Here is a 19,969-nt window from a genome sequence, read left to right on the forward strand (position 1 = left end):
ATGAGAGCAGGGCATGACAGTCAGATATTTTGTCAACATTTATCTGTATGTTTGTGATGATGCGGTAGAACTGATGATGTGGAAACTGTAGCAAGACACTCAAATGCACGTCAGTGAAGTGGATGACACTGAAAACTACAGTACCAATTTAGCTTTTAGACACAGCTTTTTGGGTAGGACTCTTTCGATTGTGCTTCTTTGATTCGGAAGATGAAATCATAAGGGTCCAAATCTATTGTCATGACACGTCTTAGGATCAGCACGTCCCACGTCCAGTACGTCCTACATCTGATACGTCCCTGGCCCAGTACATTCCACGTCCCACGTCCAATACGCTACACGTCCTGTATGTTCCACGTCCAATACATCCCACGTCCAGTATGCTCCACGTCCAATACGCTACACGTCCAGTATGTTCCACGTCCAATACATCCCACGTCCAGTATGTTCCACGTCCAATACATCCCACGTCCAGTATGTTCCACGTCCAATACGCTACACGTCCAGTATGTTCCACGTCCAATACATCCCACGTCCAGTATGTTCCACGTCCAATACATAACACGTCCAGTATGTTCCACGTCCAATACATAACACGTCCAGTATGTTCCACGTCCAATACATTCCACGTCCAGTATGTTCCACGTCCAATACATTCCACGTCCAGTATGTTCCACGTCCAATACATCCCACGTCCAGTATGTTCCACGTCCAATACATAACACGTCCAGTATGTTCCACGTCCAATACATCCCACGTCCAGTATGTTCCACGTCCAATACGCTACACGTCCAGTATGTTCCACGTCCAATACATCCCACGTCCAGTATGTTCCACGTCCAATACATAACACGTCCAGCATGTTCCACGTCCAATACGCTACACGTCCAGTATGTTCCACGTCCAGTACATCCCACGTCCAGTACATCCCACGTCCAGTATGTTCCACGTCCAATACGCCCCATATCCAGTATGTCCCACGTCCAGTATGTTCCACGTCCAATACGCCCCATGTCCAGTATGTTCCACGTCCAATACATCCCACGTCCAATACATCACACGACCCACACATCCCACGTCCAACACGTCCCACGTCCAGTACATCCCGTGTCCAAGACATCCTGCGTCCAATACTTCCCAGGGTCGAGAGGTTCTTTTGAGGGCAAATTGTGGACTCACTGTGTTACACACAAAGCAATATGTCTGTTGTGATTAGTAGGGGATTCTAATAAAAACGGTTAGCTTGAAAATACAGATATCGGTAGGCTACATCAAACAGAAAAATGTTTCCCTGGTTTAAATTGCTCGGTACGATAGAGCTGGAAAGCTAGCTGCCAATGCTCTGTCCAGCAACCAGCTGTACAGATACTATGTCCACCAATCAGCTGTACAGATACTATGTCCAACAATGTACTCTGTCCACCAATCAGCTGTACAGATACTATGTCTGTCCACCAACCAGCTGTACAGATATTATGTCTGTCCACCAACCAGCTGTACAGATACCCTGTTCACCAACCAGCTGTACAGATACTCTGTCCACCAATCAGCTGTACAGATACTATGTCCACCAACCAGCTGTACAGATACCCTGTCCACAAACCAGCTGTACAGATACTCTGTCCACAAACCAGCTGTACAGATACTCTGTCCACCAACCAGCTGTACAGATACCCTGTCCACCAACCAGCTGTACAGATACTCTGTCCACCAACCAGCTGTACAGATACCCTGTCCACCAACCAGCTGTACAGATACTCTGTCCACCAACCAGCTGTACAGATACCCTGTCCACCAACCAGCTGTACAGATACTCTGTCCACCAACCAGCTGTACAGATACTATGTCCACCAACCAGCTGTACAGATACCCTGTCCACCAACCAGCTGTACAGATACTATGTCCAGCAAACTACTCTGTCCACCAACCAGCTGTACAGATACTCTGTCCACCAACCAGCTGTACAGATACCCTGTCCACCAACCAGCTGTACAGATACTATGTCCACCAACCAGCTGTACAGATACTATGTCCACCAACCAGCTGTACAGATACTATGTCCACCAACCAGCTGTACAGATACTATGTCCAGCAAACTACTCTGTCCACCAACCAGCTGCACAGATATTATGTCTGTCCACCAACCAGCTCTACAGATATTATGTCTGTCCACCAACCAGCTGTACAGATACTATGTCCAACAATTTACAGCTGTACAGATTTTGTATTTGTATTTCTTTTTATCACAACAGATTTCTCTGTGTGAAATATCGGCTGCTCTTTCCAGGGAGAGCGCGTCGCTACACTACAGCCCCACCCTTTTTTTTCCTGCATGCAGTTTTATTTGTTTTTCTTATCGGAGTGGATTTGTCTACATAATTTTGCCAGGAACAACCCTTTTGTTGCCGTAGGTTCTTTTACGTGCGCTAAGTGCATGCTGCACACGGGACCTCGGTTTATCGTCTCATCCGAATGATTAGCGTCCATACCACCACTCAAGGTCTAGTGGAGCGGGAGAAAATACCGGCGGCTGAGCTGTGATTCGAACCAGCGCGCTCGGATTCTCTCACTTCCTAGGCGGACGCGTTACCTCCAGGCCATCACTCCACTATGTCCAACAATCTACTCTGTATCTCTCCTCTGTGCTGGAAACGTACGAACCATGTTGAACGCTAAGATCCAGTTCAGAACTGTTACTTAAAGTCCCAAGAACTAATTTAAAATGTGCAGGGAAAAGGTCTTTTAGGGCTCAAGTACCCCAAATTTGGAACCCTTTGCCATCGTCCCTCAGAAACGCTCCTGATCTCCAGACCTTCAAGTCAGATCTAAAAACGCACCTTTTCCGCAGACATTTCTGTACTCAGCACGATGGATAGTCCAAAGTCTGTTCGCCACATGGTGTTTTTTGCTAGAGATATTTATACTCACGGAGCCCTGTTTTAGTGCAGTTGATATATTTAATGTGTCTGGGCGCGCGTGCATGTGTGCGTGTGTGTTTGTGCGCGCGCGCGAGTGTGAGTGTGCGCGCGCATGTATGTGTGTGTCTAAAAAAATATGTCTTTTTAAGGAATGTATTTCTTTTTAATCTAAGCATTATGTACTTGATATTTTTATTGTTTGGTGGATTATGTTTTATTCATTCTGTGAACGCATTGGATTGAGCTGTTGTAATGTTTTATGTTATGTTCTTATCTGGCTCGATGATGTAAGGTGCTTTGAGCAGCATTAGTACTGGATATCGTGCAATAGAAAGGATATGAATTATTATCATTATTATTATTATTATCAACCAGCTGTACAGATACTCTGTCCACCAATCAGCTGTACAGATACTATGTCCAACAATCTACTCTGTCCACCAACCAGTTGTACAGATACTATGTCCAGCAACCAGTTGTACAGATACTATGTCCAGCAACCAGCTGTACAGATACTATGTCCACCAACCAGCTGTACAGATACTATGTCTACCAACCGGCTGTACAGATACTATGTCTACCAGTCAGCTGTACACATACTATGTATTACAATCTACTATGTCCACCAATCAGCTGTACAGATACTGTGTCTACCAACCGGCTGTACAGATACTATGTCCACCAACCAGCTGTACAGATACAATGTCTACCAGTCAGCTGTACACATACTATGTATTACAATCTACTATGTCCACCAATCAGCTGTACAGATACTGTGTCTACCAACCGGCTGTACAGATACTATGTCCACCAACCAGCTGTACAGATACAATGTCTACCAGTCAGCTGTACACATACTATGTATTACAATCTACTATGTCCACCAATCAACTGTACAGATACTATGTCTACCAACCGGCTGTACAGATACTATGTCCACCAACCAGCTGTACAGATACTATGTCCACCAACCAGCTGTACAGATACTATGTCCACCAGTCAGCTGTACAGATACTATGTATTACAATCTACTATGTCCACCAACCAGCTGTACAGATACTATGTCTACCAATCAGCTGTACAGATACTATGTCCACCAACCAGCTGTACAGATACTATGTCTACCAACCAACTGTACAGGTACTATGTCCAACAATCTACTCTGTCCACCAATCAGCTGTACAGTACTCTATCCAACAATCTACTCTGTCCACCAATCAGCTGTACAGATACTCTGTCCAACAATCTACTGTGTCCACCAATCAGCTGTACAGATACTCTGTCCAACAATCTACTGTGTCCACCAATCAGCTGTTCGGTACTCTGTCCAACAATCTACTCTGTCCACCAATCAGCTGTACAGATACTATGACAGATACTCTGTCCAACAATCTACTCTGTCCACCAATCAGCTGTACAGTACTCTGTCCACCAATCTACTCTATCCCACAGGATGTAGAGGACGGAGCAGCACCAAGCCAGCCCAAAGCATAGCCAACATCACAGCTCTGTACGCCACCCGCTCCGCCATGCACAGCGCCACCAGCTCCCTGGACAAGGACGCGATGCAGGCCGGGTTGACCACCGTCAGCACCACCAAGACGCTGTCCGCTATCGAGCAGTTCAGCCAGTCCTACCAGAAGATCCACGGCTACTTGTCTGTCTTCGTCTGCACCTTCGGCATGGTGTCCAACGTGTTCAATATCAGCGTGCTGACCAGCAGGCGCACGAAGAACCCCACCAACTTCATCCTGACCACTCTGGCCATCGCCGACTTGCTGACGTTGAGCACCTACCCCATCATGGCCATCTACCTGTACATCATCTCCAGCCCGGACTGTAACTCTACCCAGCACACACAGGGCTGGATGGTCTTCATCCTCATCCACTACTGCTTCCTCATCACCAGCCACACCTGGTCCATGTGGCTGACAGTGGTCTTGGCCGTCCACCGCTACATCTTTGTGTGCTGGCACAGCCTGGCGGCCCGGGTGTGCAATATGAAACACGCCAAGCTGATGGTGGCCGTCATGATGGTGTTGAACGTGCTGTCCTGTGTGCCCTATTACCTGGCCTACAGCGTGCACGACGTGGGGCCCGCGTTGGGGCGAAACGAGTCATGCTACTTTATCAGGGACAGCCAGCTGGCCCAGGACAACCCTGTCTTCCAGAAGACCGTCAGATATCTGTTCGGCATCATCATCAAGATCCTGCCCTGTGTGCTGATGGCCGTGCTGTCCACGCTGCTCATCTGGGCCATACAGAAGGCCAGGAGGCAACACATCTTCCTCATCAGCAGAATGCCCAGCACGGTGCACACCACGGACCACCACCACCACCACACGGAGCACACCCGGACCACCCTCATGCTGCTAGCCGTCGTCATCTGCTTCATCCTCACCGAGTTCCCACAGGGCGTGTTGGCCTGGATCTCCGCTCGGGACACGGACTTCTGGAACGACGTGTACATTCACCTGGGCGACCTGATGGATATCCTGGTGCTGGTCAACAGCGCCGTCAACTTCATGTTCTACTGCATCATGAGCCAGCAGTTCCGCAGCGACTTCAAGCACCTCGTCGTCTCCTCTTTCTTCACTACATCCTTCTCAAAATGTCCACTCCGTTATATCAGCAGGGTATTTTCCACGGTTACTACTACAGATTATAGCAACAAAAGAATAGGGGCATTGTAGGGGATTTGAGGGGACTTCAAATCACAAATTAGGGACAACGCACGTCACACTCATCAGAAAATAATTTGCCAGCTCATTTTCTCCTTGAGAGCCATTTCATTTCTCCCTCCATTGTAGCGCATTGTCCATTCCATTGCTGTTAACTGTTTTCAGTCTGCTTCACCTGAACGGAAAAAAATAGTGTAAGATTTCCTCTCCCTTCTTCTTGTGTAACATGTGACAATATGCAATGGGGGGAGTTTGTTTCACGATGGACATGTTGGTTTTGTGATTGTTCTTTATTCTGTATCTGTACAGTCATTTGTGGCTGAACAGGCCCATTCTAGAGTGGCAGCGGAGATTAGAAAAGAGAGATAAACCACTTGCAGAAATTGCTGAAGCCAGGCAGCCTGCGCCGCGAGACGCATTCATTATTCATGAGCTGCCTTTGCCCCGCCCAAACTAAGGGAAAGCGTCAGTCGAACGCTGTCTCCTGAGTGATTTTATAATTTGGATTACAACTTTTTTCCCTTTTCTGTTTGCTTCATCCCACGCAGATGTCAAACTCAATTTTGTTGTGAATAACATTCCTAAATATTTATATGTATTGGTTACTTTTATTTCCCTATCACCACAGCACCATTTTTCACGAGTCGAAAGATGACCTCCATTGCGGAAAACTATAATATTGGTCTTATCGAGATTCACTGTTTGTTGTAGTCTGTTTCTTGCTTAAGGGCACTTAATTGATTTTGTAACCCTATGGGTGTGTCAGACAAGAGAACATCATCATCAGCAAATAGCATTAAGAGCAAATCTGTTGCGCCAGGTATCATTTGTATTCCATGTCTCCCCTTCTTTGATAACTCCACTGCCAATTCACCGATGAAAAAGGAAAACAGCTGTGAGCTTAGCATACAACCTTGTTTAACCCCTCTTGGACACTGAAAAAAGTCTGAATAAATGGTGTGTCCATCGAGATCGATGATGACCATCGTTGTCATCCAGATGGGGGATGGGGGATGGGGGGAGGGTGGTGGTGGGTGGGGGGAAGGATGCTCATTAATCTATCTGTGAGTGCGTAGATGGCTGAACAGTCCAATCTGCGCACGAAATGTTCGCTGACAGTTGGGGCAGACAAGTCAGGGAGCTTGTTTGCCCGTGACTTTCTGGCCTGCCTCTTCTCAACAGCTGCAGCAGTCCTGTTGGCCTCGCACAACCTGGCGCCTTTGTGCACAGCAGCGCGCCATTTGTCACGGTCCACTGCAGATTCCTCCCAGGAGTCAGGGTTGATATCAAACGCTTTCAGAGAGACTTTCAGAGTATCTCTGAAGCGCTTCTTCTGACCTCCGTGTGATCTCTTCCCTTGTTGCAGCTCGCCATAGAAGAGCCTTTTGGGCAGCCGATGGTCTGGCATGCGCGCCACGTGTCCAGCCCAGCGAAGCTGGGACTGCATCAGGATGGTGAAGATGCTGGGAAGGGTGGCTTTTGCGAGCACCTCTGTGTCAGGGGTCTTGTCTTGCCACTTGATGTTCAGTAGCTTCCTGAGGCATGTTGTGTGGAAGTGGTTCAGCTTCTTGGCATGTCGTTGGTACACTGTCCAAGTTTCGCAGGCGTACAGTAGTGTGGGGAGAACTACTGCTCTGTAGACCTTTAGCTTGGTCTCAAGACTAATGCCTCTTCTGTTCCAGACATTTGCATTGAGTCTACCAAAAGCTGCGCTTGCTCTTGCAATCCTGACGTTCACTTCATCGTCGATTGTCACATTTCGTGACAGTGTGCTGCCAAGGTATGTGAACCGCTCCACCGCACTGAGTCTCTGACCGTTGACTGTGATGTTGGGCTCAACGTAGGGTTTCCCTGGGGCTGGCTGATGGAGAACTTCAGTTTTCCTCGTGCTGATGGTAAGGCCGAAGTTCCTGCTGGCAGTGGCAAACTTGTCGACGCTGAGTTGCATGTCAGCTTCAGATCCAGCGTTGAGGGCACAATCATCAGCAAACAAAAAGTCTCTGATGATGTCTGTCATGACCTTCGTTTTTGCTTGAAGCCTTCTGAGGTTAAACAGCTTGCCATCTGTTCGGTACTTTAGGCCGATTCCAACATCGCCATCTCTGAAGGCATCAGTAAGCATTGCAGAGAACATGAGGCTGAACAGCGTTGGAGCCAGGACGCAGCCTTGCTTGACACCATTTGTGACAGCAAAAGGAGCAGATGTTTCACCATTGTCCTGGACTCGAGCCTGCATGCCTTCATGGAATTGGCTGACCAAGGAAATAAATTTCCGAGGGCATCCGTACTTGGCCATGATCTTCCACAGTCCCTCTCTACTCACGGTGTCGAAGGCCTTAGTGAGGTCGACATAGGTGGAGAACAGATCAGCATTTTGCTCCTGACATTTCTCTTGCAGCTGCCTTGCAGCAAACACCATGTCAGTGGTTCCGCGCTCTTTCCGGAATCCACATTGGCTCTCAGGCAAATAACCTTGGTCAAGGTGTGCTGTGAGGCGGTTAAGTAGGATCCTGGCAAGTATCTTGCCTGCGATGGAGAGCAAGGAAATGCCCCGATGGTTATCACAGGCTTGCCGGTTCCCCTTTCGCTTGTACAAGTGAATGATAGATGCATCTTTGAAATCCTGGGGGATCGTCTCTTCTTTCCACATGAGTGAGTACAGCTGATGAAGCTTCTCAGTCAGCACAGTGCCTCCATCCTTGTAGACCTCTGCTGGTATGGAGTCTGAGCCAGGTGCTTTGCCACTGGATAGCAGACGGATTGCTTTCTGGGTCTCAAGAAGTGTTGGCGGATCATCCAGTGCTTCGTTGGTGGGGACTTGTGGGAGACGGTCTATGGCTTCATCATTTATGGAGGAAGGGCGATTTAAGACACTGTTGAAGTGCTCAGCCCATCGTTCAAGAATGTTCTCCTTCTCGGTGATCAAGGTATTCCCATCTGCACTGAGGAGGGGGGATGATCCTGAGGATGTGGGGCCGTAGACTTCTTTTAAGGCATCATAGAACCTCTTCATATCGTGCCTGTCAGCATATCCCTGGATCTCATCAGCTTTGTCACTCAGCCACTTATCTTGCATCTGGCGTAACTTTTGCTGAACAGTCCTGCGGATGTCATTGTATGCATCCTTTTTTGATGTGGACTTTGGGTTGCTCAGGTGGGCTTGATGCAGACGGCGTTTCTCATCCAGAAGCTGCTTGATTTCATCACAGTTTTCATCAAACCAGTCTTTGTGCTTTCTGGTCATGGGTCCCAGGGTCTCTGAAGCTGTACTATAGATCAGCTCACGCAGGGTCCTCCAGTCAGACTCCACATTCTGGTTGTCCAGAGAGGCGGATTCCAGACGATCTTCCAGCAGCTCCACAAATGACTGTTTGATGGTGATGCTTTTCAGCTTAGCGATGTTGAGCCGTTTTGGAGCCTTCTGGCCTTGGGGGCGTCTCTTGGGTTGGATTCGAATATTCAGCTTCGAGACTACAAGGCGATGGTCTGTCCAACACTCGGCGCCGCACATGGTCTTTGTTACACGTACATCTTGCCTATCCCTTTTCCTGACGATGACATAATCGATGAGATGCCAATGCTTTGAGCGAGGGTGCATCCATGACGTCCTGTTACGGGTAGGGAGGCAGAAAACTGTGTTGGTTATCAGCAGTTCGTGCTCTGCACAGGTCTGAAGCAAAAGCAATCCATTTGGGTTGCAGTGGCCCACACCGTGCTTTCCAATCACTCCATCCCAGGAGATGTAGTCAGAGCCAACTCTAGCATTGAAGTCCCCAAGAATGATGAGCTTGTCTGCTTTAGGGATGGCAGCAATGACAGAGTGAAGGTCCTCGTAGAACTTCGCCTTCACTTCATCCGGGTTGGTCATGGTTGGGGCGTAGGCACTGACAATGGTGAGGTGCTTCTGGCCAGATGCCAGTGGGAGTTTCATGGTCATAAGCCTATCGTTGACTCCCTTTGGGATTCCAGCTAGCTTGCTGACAAGTGCTGTTTTTACTGCAAAACCAACGCCAGCCTCACGTCGCTCTTCGCTTCCTCGTCCACTCCAGAAGAAGGTGTAACCAGATCCCCGTTCACAGAGCTCGCCTTCGCCTGCAAGCCGAGTCTCACTCAAGGCTGCGATGTCGATGTTGTATCTGGCGAGTTCGGATGCAACTAGTGCTGTTCTCCTTTGGGGTCTGTCCGTGTTATCTCTGTCCAGGAGAGTCCTTATGTTCCAAGCACCAATGGTGAGAGGAACGATCCTTGTTTTTTTCTTTTCTTTCTCTTTGTTTCGACCGCTGATGTAGGGTCCCCGCCAGCCGCGGTATGCTGGCCAGGGTGATATGGAGCAGGCAATTTTTAGGGCACCTTTTCTAGCCCCTTCCTCATGCCAGGGAGGTGAGCAGTGCATTCCTAAAGAGGGCTGCTCAGACGCTCAGACGGCTGCCGAGCTCCATCGCTGCTCCTGTCGACGAAGAACGACCCTATGGCCTGAGCCGCCTGCGTGCAGGTCTGCGGCTGCGACTGCCAGTGTACCCACACCTGTCGTTTCGTCGCTCGCCTGTCGCCACAGGACTTGGGGGTGATGAAATGATGAAGGATGAAAGGTCATTTTGGATGACTGATGACTTGCGCGATGAGTTTGTTTAAAGTGAAGAGGAGTTGCGCAACGTCGACCTCACTCTCTCGTCCGGGTCCACCAATTTCCAGTGGCAAGACTAAGTCGAGACGACTGGATGATGAGCACGGATGCAGTGGATGACCAAGATATCCTTTCAGTGTCTCATCTTGCTCTCTGCACTCCACAGTGCGTTGCTGTAACCGCCTTCCTCTCCGTTGAACCGATAGGTTTCTTCCGCAGATTCTGCCGGATCCAGATTTCGCATACATGGGTAGACACACCCCGGGGACCAACTGCGTGTGGCATGCACACAGCACAGTGGAGCTAGATGGCCGTCGGTGGCTCTCCTGAGCCGACGCCCTTTTATGGATCTCCATAAGGGTGTCTAGCCACCCGCCTCACCAGTCCCAGAAGGGAGCGGTGGAAGTGCCGGTTTAGTCGTCGGCAACCCGACCCTGAACAGGTTGTACTGGATTACAGGTTACCAGTAGCAGATCTAATGACCTGACCTGACATGAATAAATACCTTTGTCACGAACACATTCAAGTACAGAATCGTAGATGCTTTTAACAGCCATGTAAAACTCCAGAGAGAGAGAGAGAAAGAGACAGAGACAGAGACTTAGAGAGAGAGAAAGAGCACAATACAACGGTCTGCTCGGGCAACATGAAGCGTTCGTATATATATGAATTATATATATGATTATGTACATATAGATATAGATTTACATACTGATAGATCTATATGAAATTATGTATGTATGTATTCATGTATGTATGTATGTATGTATAGACAGATGTTAGAAGAGAGACAGAGCTGAATATGTGTTTTATGTTTTGATATATATATATATATATTTGTTGCTGAAGAAATGGTGATGTAAACCAGAAAGTGTGAAGAAAAAAGTAGCGTTACGAAAACGCAGTTCAATAATTTACAACTGTCTCTCTCATGTGCAACATTGCGCTGGGGGGCCCCAGGGGTGGGTGGGGGGGGGGGAGTTGGTGGTGGGGGGAGCTGCTTTATTTTCTTTTTATATTATCTACATTCAAGCAGATGCAAACGTGCTAAAAACCAAGCAAAAATGAATCGGTTTTCATTGTATACAGCGAATCTTACTACACGTGGGAAATTCCAGGCATAACTTAACTTTCGCTTTACTGCAGCTGAACCGTCAGAACCGACTAGTTTCCTTCGGGTGGGGAAGGAGAGGGTGATTTACCCCCACCCTTCCGCACTGCGTGTGTGTGCCCCAAAACGGCTTCAGCACTGTTATAGACAGTAAGAAGGGGCCTGCCGCGAGTGGTTTATCTCTCTTTTCTAATCTCCGGTGGCAGTCCAAGTCCGTTTGGCCACTGACTGTTGGGCAACTGTCTCTTCGAAGTTGGAGAGGTCTTTCTGCACTGTCTGCCTCCAGGATGATCGGTCGGAGCTTCCCAGGTGTCTGGGTTGATGCCCAGGGTCTTCAGGTCTTTTTTGCAGACGTTTTTTGTGGCGTAGTTGGGGTCTGCCTGTAGAGCGCTTTCCCTGAACTAAGTCTCCCTACAGAAGGTCCCTGGGTATTCGGCCGTCGTCCATTCGCACGTGTCCGAGCCAGTGCATGCGTCTCTGCTTCAGGAGGGTGTGCATGTTGGGGATCTCGGCCCTCTCGAGGCAGTGATATTGGAGACTTTTTTCAGATGTTTTGAATGCGACGGACGCAGGGTATGTGGAAGGCGCTGAGCTTTCATTCCTGTCTGGCATGCAGTGTCCAATGTTCACTGCCGTACAGAAGGGTGCTCACGATGCAAGCTGTGTTGACAAGGACCTTGGTGTGTTGTCAGTTTACTGCTGTTCTATACTCTCTTTGTCAGTCAGGACATGGTGGCAGCAACCTTGTCAATACGCTTGTCCAGCTCGGAGTCGAGAGAGAGGGAGTCTTGAGATCGTTGAACCCAATTGCACGTACATGTCCTAAACAATTTCCAGTTGGTGAGGAGAGTCTGATATTGGGAGGGCAGTCCACGTCCTATTCCACGAACTGTATTTTCTGGAGACTGATGGCGAGTCCGAAGTCGCGGCAAGTCTTGCTGAAGGAATTCATGAGCTGCTAAAGATCTTTGGCTGAGTGGTGGTAACTGCTGCGTCATCTGCAAATAGAAAATCGCACAGACATTTAATCTTAACAGTAGATCTTGCTCTTAGTCTGGAGAGTTTGAAGAGCTTTCCATCTGACCTTGTGCGAAAGTAAACACCATCTGTGGAAGATCAGAAGGCGTGCTTCATTAGAATTGTGAAGATCCCGAAGAGGGTGGGAGCGTGGACACAGCCTTGTTTTACTCCACTTGGATGTTGAAGGCGCCTGTTACTGGGCCATCAAAGACCACAGTGCCCTTCATGCCTTCAAGGAAGGACCTGATGATGCTAAGGAGCCTGGGTGGGCATCTCTTCTCTTCATTTCTGCAGAGTGCACTTCAAACCAATCTGCAGATTTGCTGCTCTTCTTGCCACGGGTGGACTTGGCAGCACTGTGGACACTAACTCTGAGCAGTGGACTTGGCAGCACTGTGGACACTATCTCTGAGCAGTGGACTTGGCAGCACTGTGGACACTATCTATGAGCAGTGGACTTGGCAGCACTGTGGACACTATCTCTGAGCAGTGGACTTGGCAGCACTGTGGACACTATCTCTGAGCAGTGGACTTGGCAGCACTGTGGACACTATCTCTGAGCAGTGGACTTGGCAGCACTGTGGACACTGTCTCTGAGCAGTGGACTTGGCAGCACTGTGGACACTATCTCTGAGCAGTGGACTTGGCAGCACTGTGGACACTATCTCTGAGCAGTGACGTCATCCTGTCTTTCACAGCCCCGAGGAGCGATTTCTCTATCACTACCTGACCTCACCATCCACACGTGGACCATTTACTCTGGTAACTCCACTTCACTTCACAAAATAGACTAGTATTCTGGAACGCTGGCACACAGAACGGAATACTATTTTCAAACAGCAATACAACAGCCAACAGGACACTGCCCCCCCATCACCACTCCCCCCACCAAAAACAATACAACAGCCAACAGGACACTGTCCCCCAATCATCACTCCCCCCCACCACCACTAACAGCAATACAACAGCCAACAGGACACTGCCCCCCCATCACCACTCCCCCCACCAAAAACAATACAACAGCCAACAGGACACTGTCCCCCAATCATCACTCCCCCCCACCACCACTAACAGCAATACAACAGCCAACAGGACACTGCCCCCCCATCATCACTCCCCACTACCACTAACAGCAATACAACAGCCAACAGGACACTGTCCCCCCATCAGCACTCCCCCCCCCCACCACCACTAACAGCAATACAACAGCCAACAGGACACTGCCCCCCCATCATCACTCCCCCACCACCACTAACAGCAATACAACAGCCAACAGGACACTGTCCCCCAATCACCATCACCCCCCACCACCACTAACAGCAATACAACAGCCAACAGGACACTGTCCCCCCATCATCACTCCCCCACCACCACTAACAGCAATACAACAGCCAACAGGACACTGTCCCCCCATCATCACTCCCCCACCATCACTAACAGCAATACAACAGCCAACAGGACACTGCCCCCCCATCATCACTCCCCCACCACCACTAACAGCAATACAACAGCCAACAGGACACTGTCCCCCCATCATCACTCCCCCACCATCACTAACAGCAATACAACAGCCAACAGGACACTGTCCCCCCATCATCACTCCCCCACCACCACTAACAGCAATACAACAGCCAACAGGACACTGTCCCCCCATCATCACTCCCCCACCACCACTAACAGCAATACAACAGCCAACAGGACACTGCCCCCCCATCATCACTCCCCCACCACCACTAACAGAAATACAACAGCCAACAGGACACTGTCCCCCCATCATCACTCCCCCACCACCACTAACAGCAATACAACAGCCAACAGGACACTGTCCCCCCATCATCACTCCCCACTACCACTAACAGCAATACAACAGCCAACAGGACACTGCCCCCCCCATCATCACTCCCCCACCACCACTAACAGCAATACAACAGCCAACAGGACACTGTCCCCCCATCATCACTCCCCCACCACCACTAACAGAAATACAACAGCCAACAGGACACTGTCCCCCCATCATCACTCCCCCACCACCACTAACAGCAATACAACAGCCAACAGGACACTGCCCCCCCATCATCACTCCCCCACCATCACTAACAGCAATACAACAGCCAACAGGACACTGTCCCCCCATCATCACTCCCCCCCACCACCACTAACAGCAATACAACAGCCAACAGGACACTGTCCCCCCATCATCACTCCCCACTACCACTAACAGCAATACAACAGCCAACAGGACACTGCCCCCCCATCATCACTCCCCCACCACCACTAACAGAAATACATCAGCCAACAGGACACTGTCCCCCCATCATCACTCCCCCACCATCACTAACAGCAGTACAACAGCCAACAGGACACTGCCCCCCCATCATCACTCCCCCACCACCACTAACAGCAATACAACAGCCAACAGGACACTGCCCCCCCATCATCACTCCCCCACCATCACTAACAGCAGTACAACAGCCAACAGGACACTGTCCCCCCATCATCACTCCCCCACCACCACTAACAGAAATACAACAGCCAACAGGACACTGTCCCCCCATCATCACTCCCCCACCACCACTAACAGCAATACAACAGCCAACAGGACACTGTCCCCCCATCATCACTCCCCCACCATCACTAACAGCAATACAACAGCCAACAGGACACTGTCCCCCCATCATCACTCCCCCACCACCACTAACAGCAATACAACAGCCAACAGGACACTGTCCCCCCATCACCACTCCCCACTACCACTAACAGCAATACAACAGCCAACAGGACACTCTAGCCACTGTCATAATAAATGAGGAAGTGTAACCCCCCCCCCCCCACCCACCCCTGCCTGGGGGTGCAGTGATAAATCTTTTTTTCTCCTAACATGCTGAAGCACTGATCGTTACTGTGCCGTTTTCTGCATTAATGTGTATGATCATCATCTGGGTGCTGGCTTGGCATGTCACCATAAATGATGTAAACTGTCATCAGCGTCATGTCAAAGCAACTGCTGCTGTCTGCAGTGTGGTCAATGCCAATGGGTTAAACAATGAGCATACACAAAAACGTTTATTTGTTTTCACTTTTCTTTTTTTAAAACAAGTAAGGGGTGGGTTGTTTTTTTTTATTGTCTGAAAAGAAGAGTTTCACAAATCAATCATATACTGAGTCTGCTTTTTATTCCAAACTTGTACAAATGGCTGATATCACACAGTCATTGTGGTCCTTCTGCACCACATTAAACCTGGACATCTATCCCTTTTTTCCCCTTTTTTTTTTTTTACAACATTCATTGTATCAAATATGGAAAGAACTTGTGATTCACTAATGCCAGAGTCTGCCAAATCCTTGCAGACTCCTAAATGTAAAAAAAATAATATATATATAAAAAAGCAACATCAGCAATAATGCTTCTTCCACTACTCTCGTGAAAAAACATTCTTTTTGTTTCGGGAAAAAAAGTGTGCCATGTCTCTCCACCAACGATACCTATATACACATTACATATTATATGGATCAGTTTGCATTAGCTTAGTGTATCAAAAACAAAACAGAAAAATATTCTTGATATTCTAATTTCTATTTATATAGAAATGATATTGATTCTTTAAAATGGATGAGTAACATCAGACACACTGTCATGACAGGGAGTGTGCATCTGTTCTGGTTCAGAAATGATGCACAGTTGACTCCCCCACCCCAGCACCAGTGTGCTAGATTATGCCAGCTGTGGACAGCACGTCATCTGTTGAAGTTCTTGTGTTGTGCAGTTTGAGACACACACACACACACACACACATCTATGTAATAAGGACAGCAAAGTATCATACCAGCACAAGCAACAAAATTAATCCTGCACACAAAGACCAGATTCAACAGAACACACACACACACACACACACATACACACACACATGATGCCATTCTGCACTTCTGCAACACAATGTTGATGATTTTATTCTGCAGTAAGACCAAGATAAAGGAAATAATTAGGGAGGATTTTCACATTCCAAGCAGACATGGTTCTTACACAGAAGGTGACTACATAGAGGAAGGGAAGTGATGGCTTCTGGCACAAAACGTTTTCTATGTTACAGTTTTTAACACTTTTTTTTACACAAGTTTACATCATCACATACAAGTTTTGAACCTTGGTTTCAATATATTTTAGGCTTCAGAATAATGGGTGTTATTTGTGGATTTTTTTTTTAACTCATCATTCACGCACTGATTGCACACTAACACATTCCCACTATAAAATGTAAGAGCCTCAAAACCATGTACACATGAATGTATGCCAGCAAGCATCTCCGATTTTCTCAAGTCTGGAAAAAAACCCAAAAAAACTCACTAATATTTGTGTTAATATTAGCTATTCATTTTAACTCTCCACCATTCTGCTATCCAGTTTACAGGAAATAAAGGATGCATTTCTGTGATGTCCCTTCCCCATTCTGATGACAGATGCTGATAGTGTGATCATTTTCTTCTCTGTTGTGGATTATCGTATCAGTATTTATTGTATTCTCTCTCTCTCTCTACAAACAAGTTATCATTAAGCATCTGACAAAATCATGTCAACTGGTCATTTACTGTATTTCTAACACTGATCCACTAAATATGTTTACATATTTCTTTTTGTAATGGTGATTGTACTGCCGACAATGATGCTCATCAGTTAGCAAACAAAATGCTGACCTGGTGTAGTTTACCCGTCTTTTGTTGACTAACATTTTTCGCTGTTTCTGTGTCAATGCATTCTTTATCTACTGTTGATCCCCCTTTGGCAAGAAAGCCAAATAGGCTACTGTCAATAACAAAACTTGTCACTGTCACTATCTCTCTCTCTCTCTACAACTGGTGATATAATATAAACTGCTTCATTTTATAAAAAAAAAAAAAAAAAGTAAAAAAGACGACAACAGAAGGTCAACTTCACCACACCACTGACTGTTCACATCCAATTCACACGGCATGATATCATTCACAAACATGACACACAGAAAAAGAAAGTAAAAGTAGATGGAGAAAACACCACCACCCTTAGTAAACAGATCCTTTTTTTTTCTTTTTCTTTTTCCCCCCCTTTGGTCACTTTGGGATCAGTGGTGAAGATGAGGGTATTACATTGTTCATGTCTGTAGACCTCTACCACAGGGTGTCTGATCCCACAGGATGTCTGGACATGGCTCACATCTTTGTCTTCCATAAAGTTAAAGGGTGGGGAAGGCTATTCCAAAAGGCAAAGGGTGATCAGCACCACCAACACTATGCAGACCCCACAGGACAGTCAGCATCACCAGCACACTGGGCAGACCCCAACCACAGTCAAACACCCACATGCTGCTCAACATAGATCCAGTGACCTCCTATTGTTGGGGCTCCAGGAACCAAGTTTTTTTTGGGGGGGAGAAACAAATCTGGCACATGGAAGAACCACCCCCTGGCCTGTCTACTTCCTCAGACAATAAGATTCCATGCCCCCTCCACCACCATCCCCCGCCCCACCAAAATGCTCTGGATATCCATGACAGTTTTAAAAAAAACCATCTAATAAAAAATGGCTCCTCTGATTTCAAACTTTAAAAAAAAGAAGAAATAATACAATTAAAATAATAAATAAATAAAACAAATAAGTAACACAATTCTTAGTAAAATCCAATGACCACAACAACCGATGCCAGGCAGCTAACAAAACAGATCCAGTGCAAGTTGATGAGGTGGGAGTCAGCACCCCAGTCCAGCAAAGGGTGGTCAATACTGATCCCTGGGCACTGCCAACCCCACACTGACCAACCATCTGCACCCCCCACCCCCACCCCCATCCCCATTCACTGGTTTCAGGGTCACACAATGGAACCCTTCAGTGGCTCACAAGCACTGCTGTCATTTTGTGAAAAATATGTGACCAGAAAAGACCTATCCATTAACAGATGAAAACTGCATGAAACTGCAATCTCCTGATTTTTTTCATGTGCCCAGAAAAGACCTATCCATTACCAGCTGAAAACTATCTGAAACCAGTATCTTTTTTTTTTCTTTTTGCTACACACACAAGCATACATACAAACACAGAAGAATACACAGGCACACAGACATTCAAGCACACTCACACATGTTTTAATCCCCCAATCGTTTCAATCCCTGTTCCCCTGATTCAATAAAACATCACACACACTCAAAAACACACATCAATTTAAAAGTTTCACATGAAAAGGTGCATGTAATTCAGAAAGAAAAAATATATCGTAAGCAGTTTTTTGCAATACCAATTCACTTTTAGCAGACTGAAATAAAATCCTTATCATTTTGAGTGGAAGCAATCATGTACACAACACCTAAAATGACAAATAAATGGCATTATTTTGCTGGGTATAAGACACTAAAGCCTCTGCCTGACTGTTGAATGCACTCAAAAAAGACCAGTCCCAGGCCTCACTCTGATGCTGCTCCTCTTTTCCTCAGGGTCTCAGACACCTATCACTGTGCTTTTCCTGCTGGGACAAACACTTCAGCTGGTCCACCAACACACATAACCAACACATGATCGTAGAACATGCTGAATGTGTTCACTTCAAATTTCACTTTAGTTTCCAACAGACATATGTTTGCTCTTTCTGTGGGCTGACCTCAGAAAGTGAGTGAGTTCAAGACATTTCTATTAAAACAAGCTGAGCACAATGCCAGCAGTCAAACAGGAAGGATGTCAGTTGAATCAATGTCCACAGAGCAGGCACACCACCAAGGACTTGATGTCAGTTGAATCAATGTCCACAGAGCAGGCACACCACCAAGGACTTGATGTCAGTTGAATCAATGTCCACAGAGCAGGCACACCACCAAGGACTTGATGTCAGTTGAATCAATGTCCACAGAGCAGGCACACCACCAAGGACTTGTTTTGGAGTGCACTCAACAAGTGGACACAGGCGCTGGGAACGTTGATAAAAACTGCACGTCATCATCACCAGTGTTCTCCACAGGAGTTGTGTATGGACAAACATGCACATCTATCTATACCATACCCCCCTCCCCAGCCCTGAAATGACGAGTCCAGCAGCACAGTGAACTAGCTGTCACAATAGGGAAACCCTGGGTCTGTGGTGCTGGTGCTGCAGCCAGCTTCCTCCAGCCTCGCATCACTGGTGGTGATGGTGGCTGAGGCTGAGGAGGAGGAGGGGGTGGCCTTGCGCTTCAGGCTGTCCAGGTACTCCTGGTGAGACAGCGCCATCACCTGGGCCATGATGTCATCCTCCTCCCAGTCTGCACACACACACACCCCATTCAGTGTCATTTCCTGTCACCCCTCTTGGGCTTTGGCGGCTACAAGCTAAACAACAAACATGAAAAATGTCTCATTATACTGACAACTAGCAACACTCATGTAGCTAATACAACATACAATCCTGAAAATCCATACACATGTTCAAAGCACAGCAAAACAAACTATAAGTGCTCATACACATGTGCACATACACCTCATCCTTAGCACTGCAGGGCCACTGTTCACAGGAAACAGTAAAACCAGCAGCCAGTGATAGTTTTTGTACACACTGGAACATTTGCCATACACAGTAATAAAAAACCAAGATACACCAAAACAGCTTACAAAACAAAAGGC

The 19,969-nt window shown here is 47.4% G+C and overlaps 2 protein-coding genes across 3 annotated transcripts in view; one reads left to right on the forward strand and one right to left on the reverse strand.

Moving 5' to 3' along the window:
* LOC143299602 (G-protein coupled receptor dmsr-1-like) lies at nt 1–16,827 on the forward strand. Its single transcript, XM_076612890.1, has 5 exons — nt 1–19; nt 4,371–5,531; nt 12,541–12,619; nt 13,053–13,116; nt 16,813–16,827. The coding sequence occupies exons 1-5, from the start codon at nt 1–3 to the stop codon at nt 16,825–16,827; spliced, it is 1,338 nt and encodes a 445-aa protein (XP_076469005.1).
* The window catches only part of LOC143299929 (OTU domain-containing protein 5-like), a 26,023-nt gene continuing 21,516 nt past the window's right edge, over nt 15,463–19,969 (reverse strand). For both annotated transcript variants that reach the window (XM_076613471.1, XM_076613470.1), the window contains one exon: nt 15,463–19,611. In XM_076613471.1, the coding sequence (XP_076469586.1) occupies nt 19,418–19,611 (194 nt within the window). In that variant the 3' untranslated portion in view covers nt 15,463–19,417. The remainder of the gene's footprint in view (nt 19,612–19,969) is intronic.

Source organism: Babylonia areolata, chromosome 25 (genome assembly GCF_041734735.1).
Source record: "Babylonia areolata isolate BAREFJ2019XMU chromosome 25, ASM4173473v1, whole genome shotgun sequence".
NCBI classification, from domain to species: domain Eukaryota; kingdom Metazoa; phylum Mollusca; class Gastropoda; order Neogastropoda; family Buccinidae; genus Babylonia; species Babylonia areolata.

What these genes read in the sequence shown, in the direction of transcription:
- LOC143299602 (XM_076612890.1), top strand. An exon ending in CACTACATCCTTCTCAAAAT is followed by an intron (nt 5,532 to 12,540) that starts GTCCACTCCGTT and finishes TGGATGTTGAAG; the next exon opens with GCGCCTGTTACTGGGCCATC. An exon ending in GATGATGCTAAGGAGCCTGG is followed by an intron (nt 12,620 to 13,052) that starts GTGGGCATCTCT and finishes TGTCTTTCACAG; the next exon opens with CCCCGAGGAGCGATTTCTCT.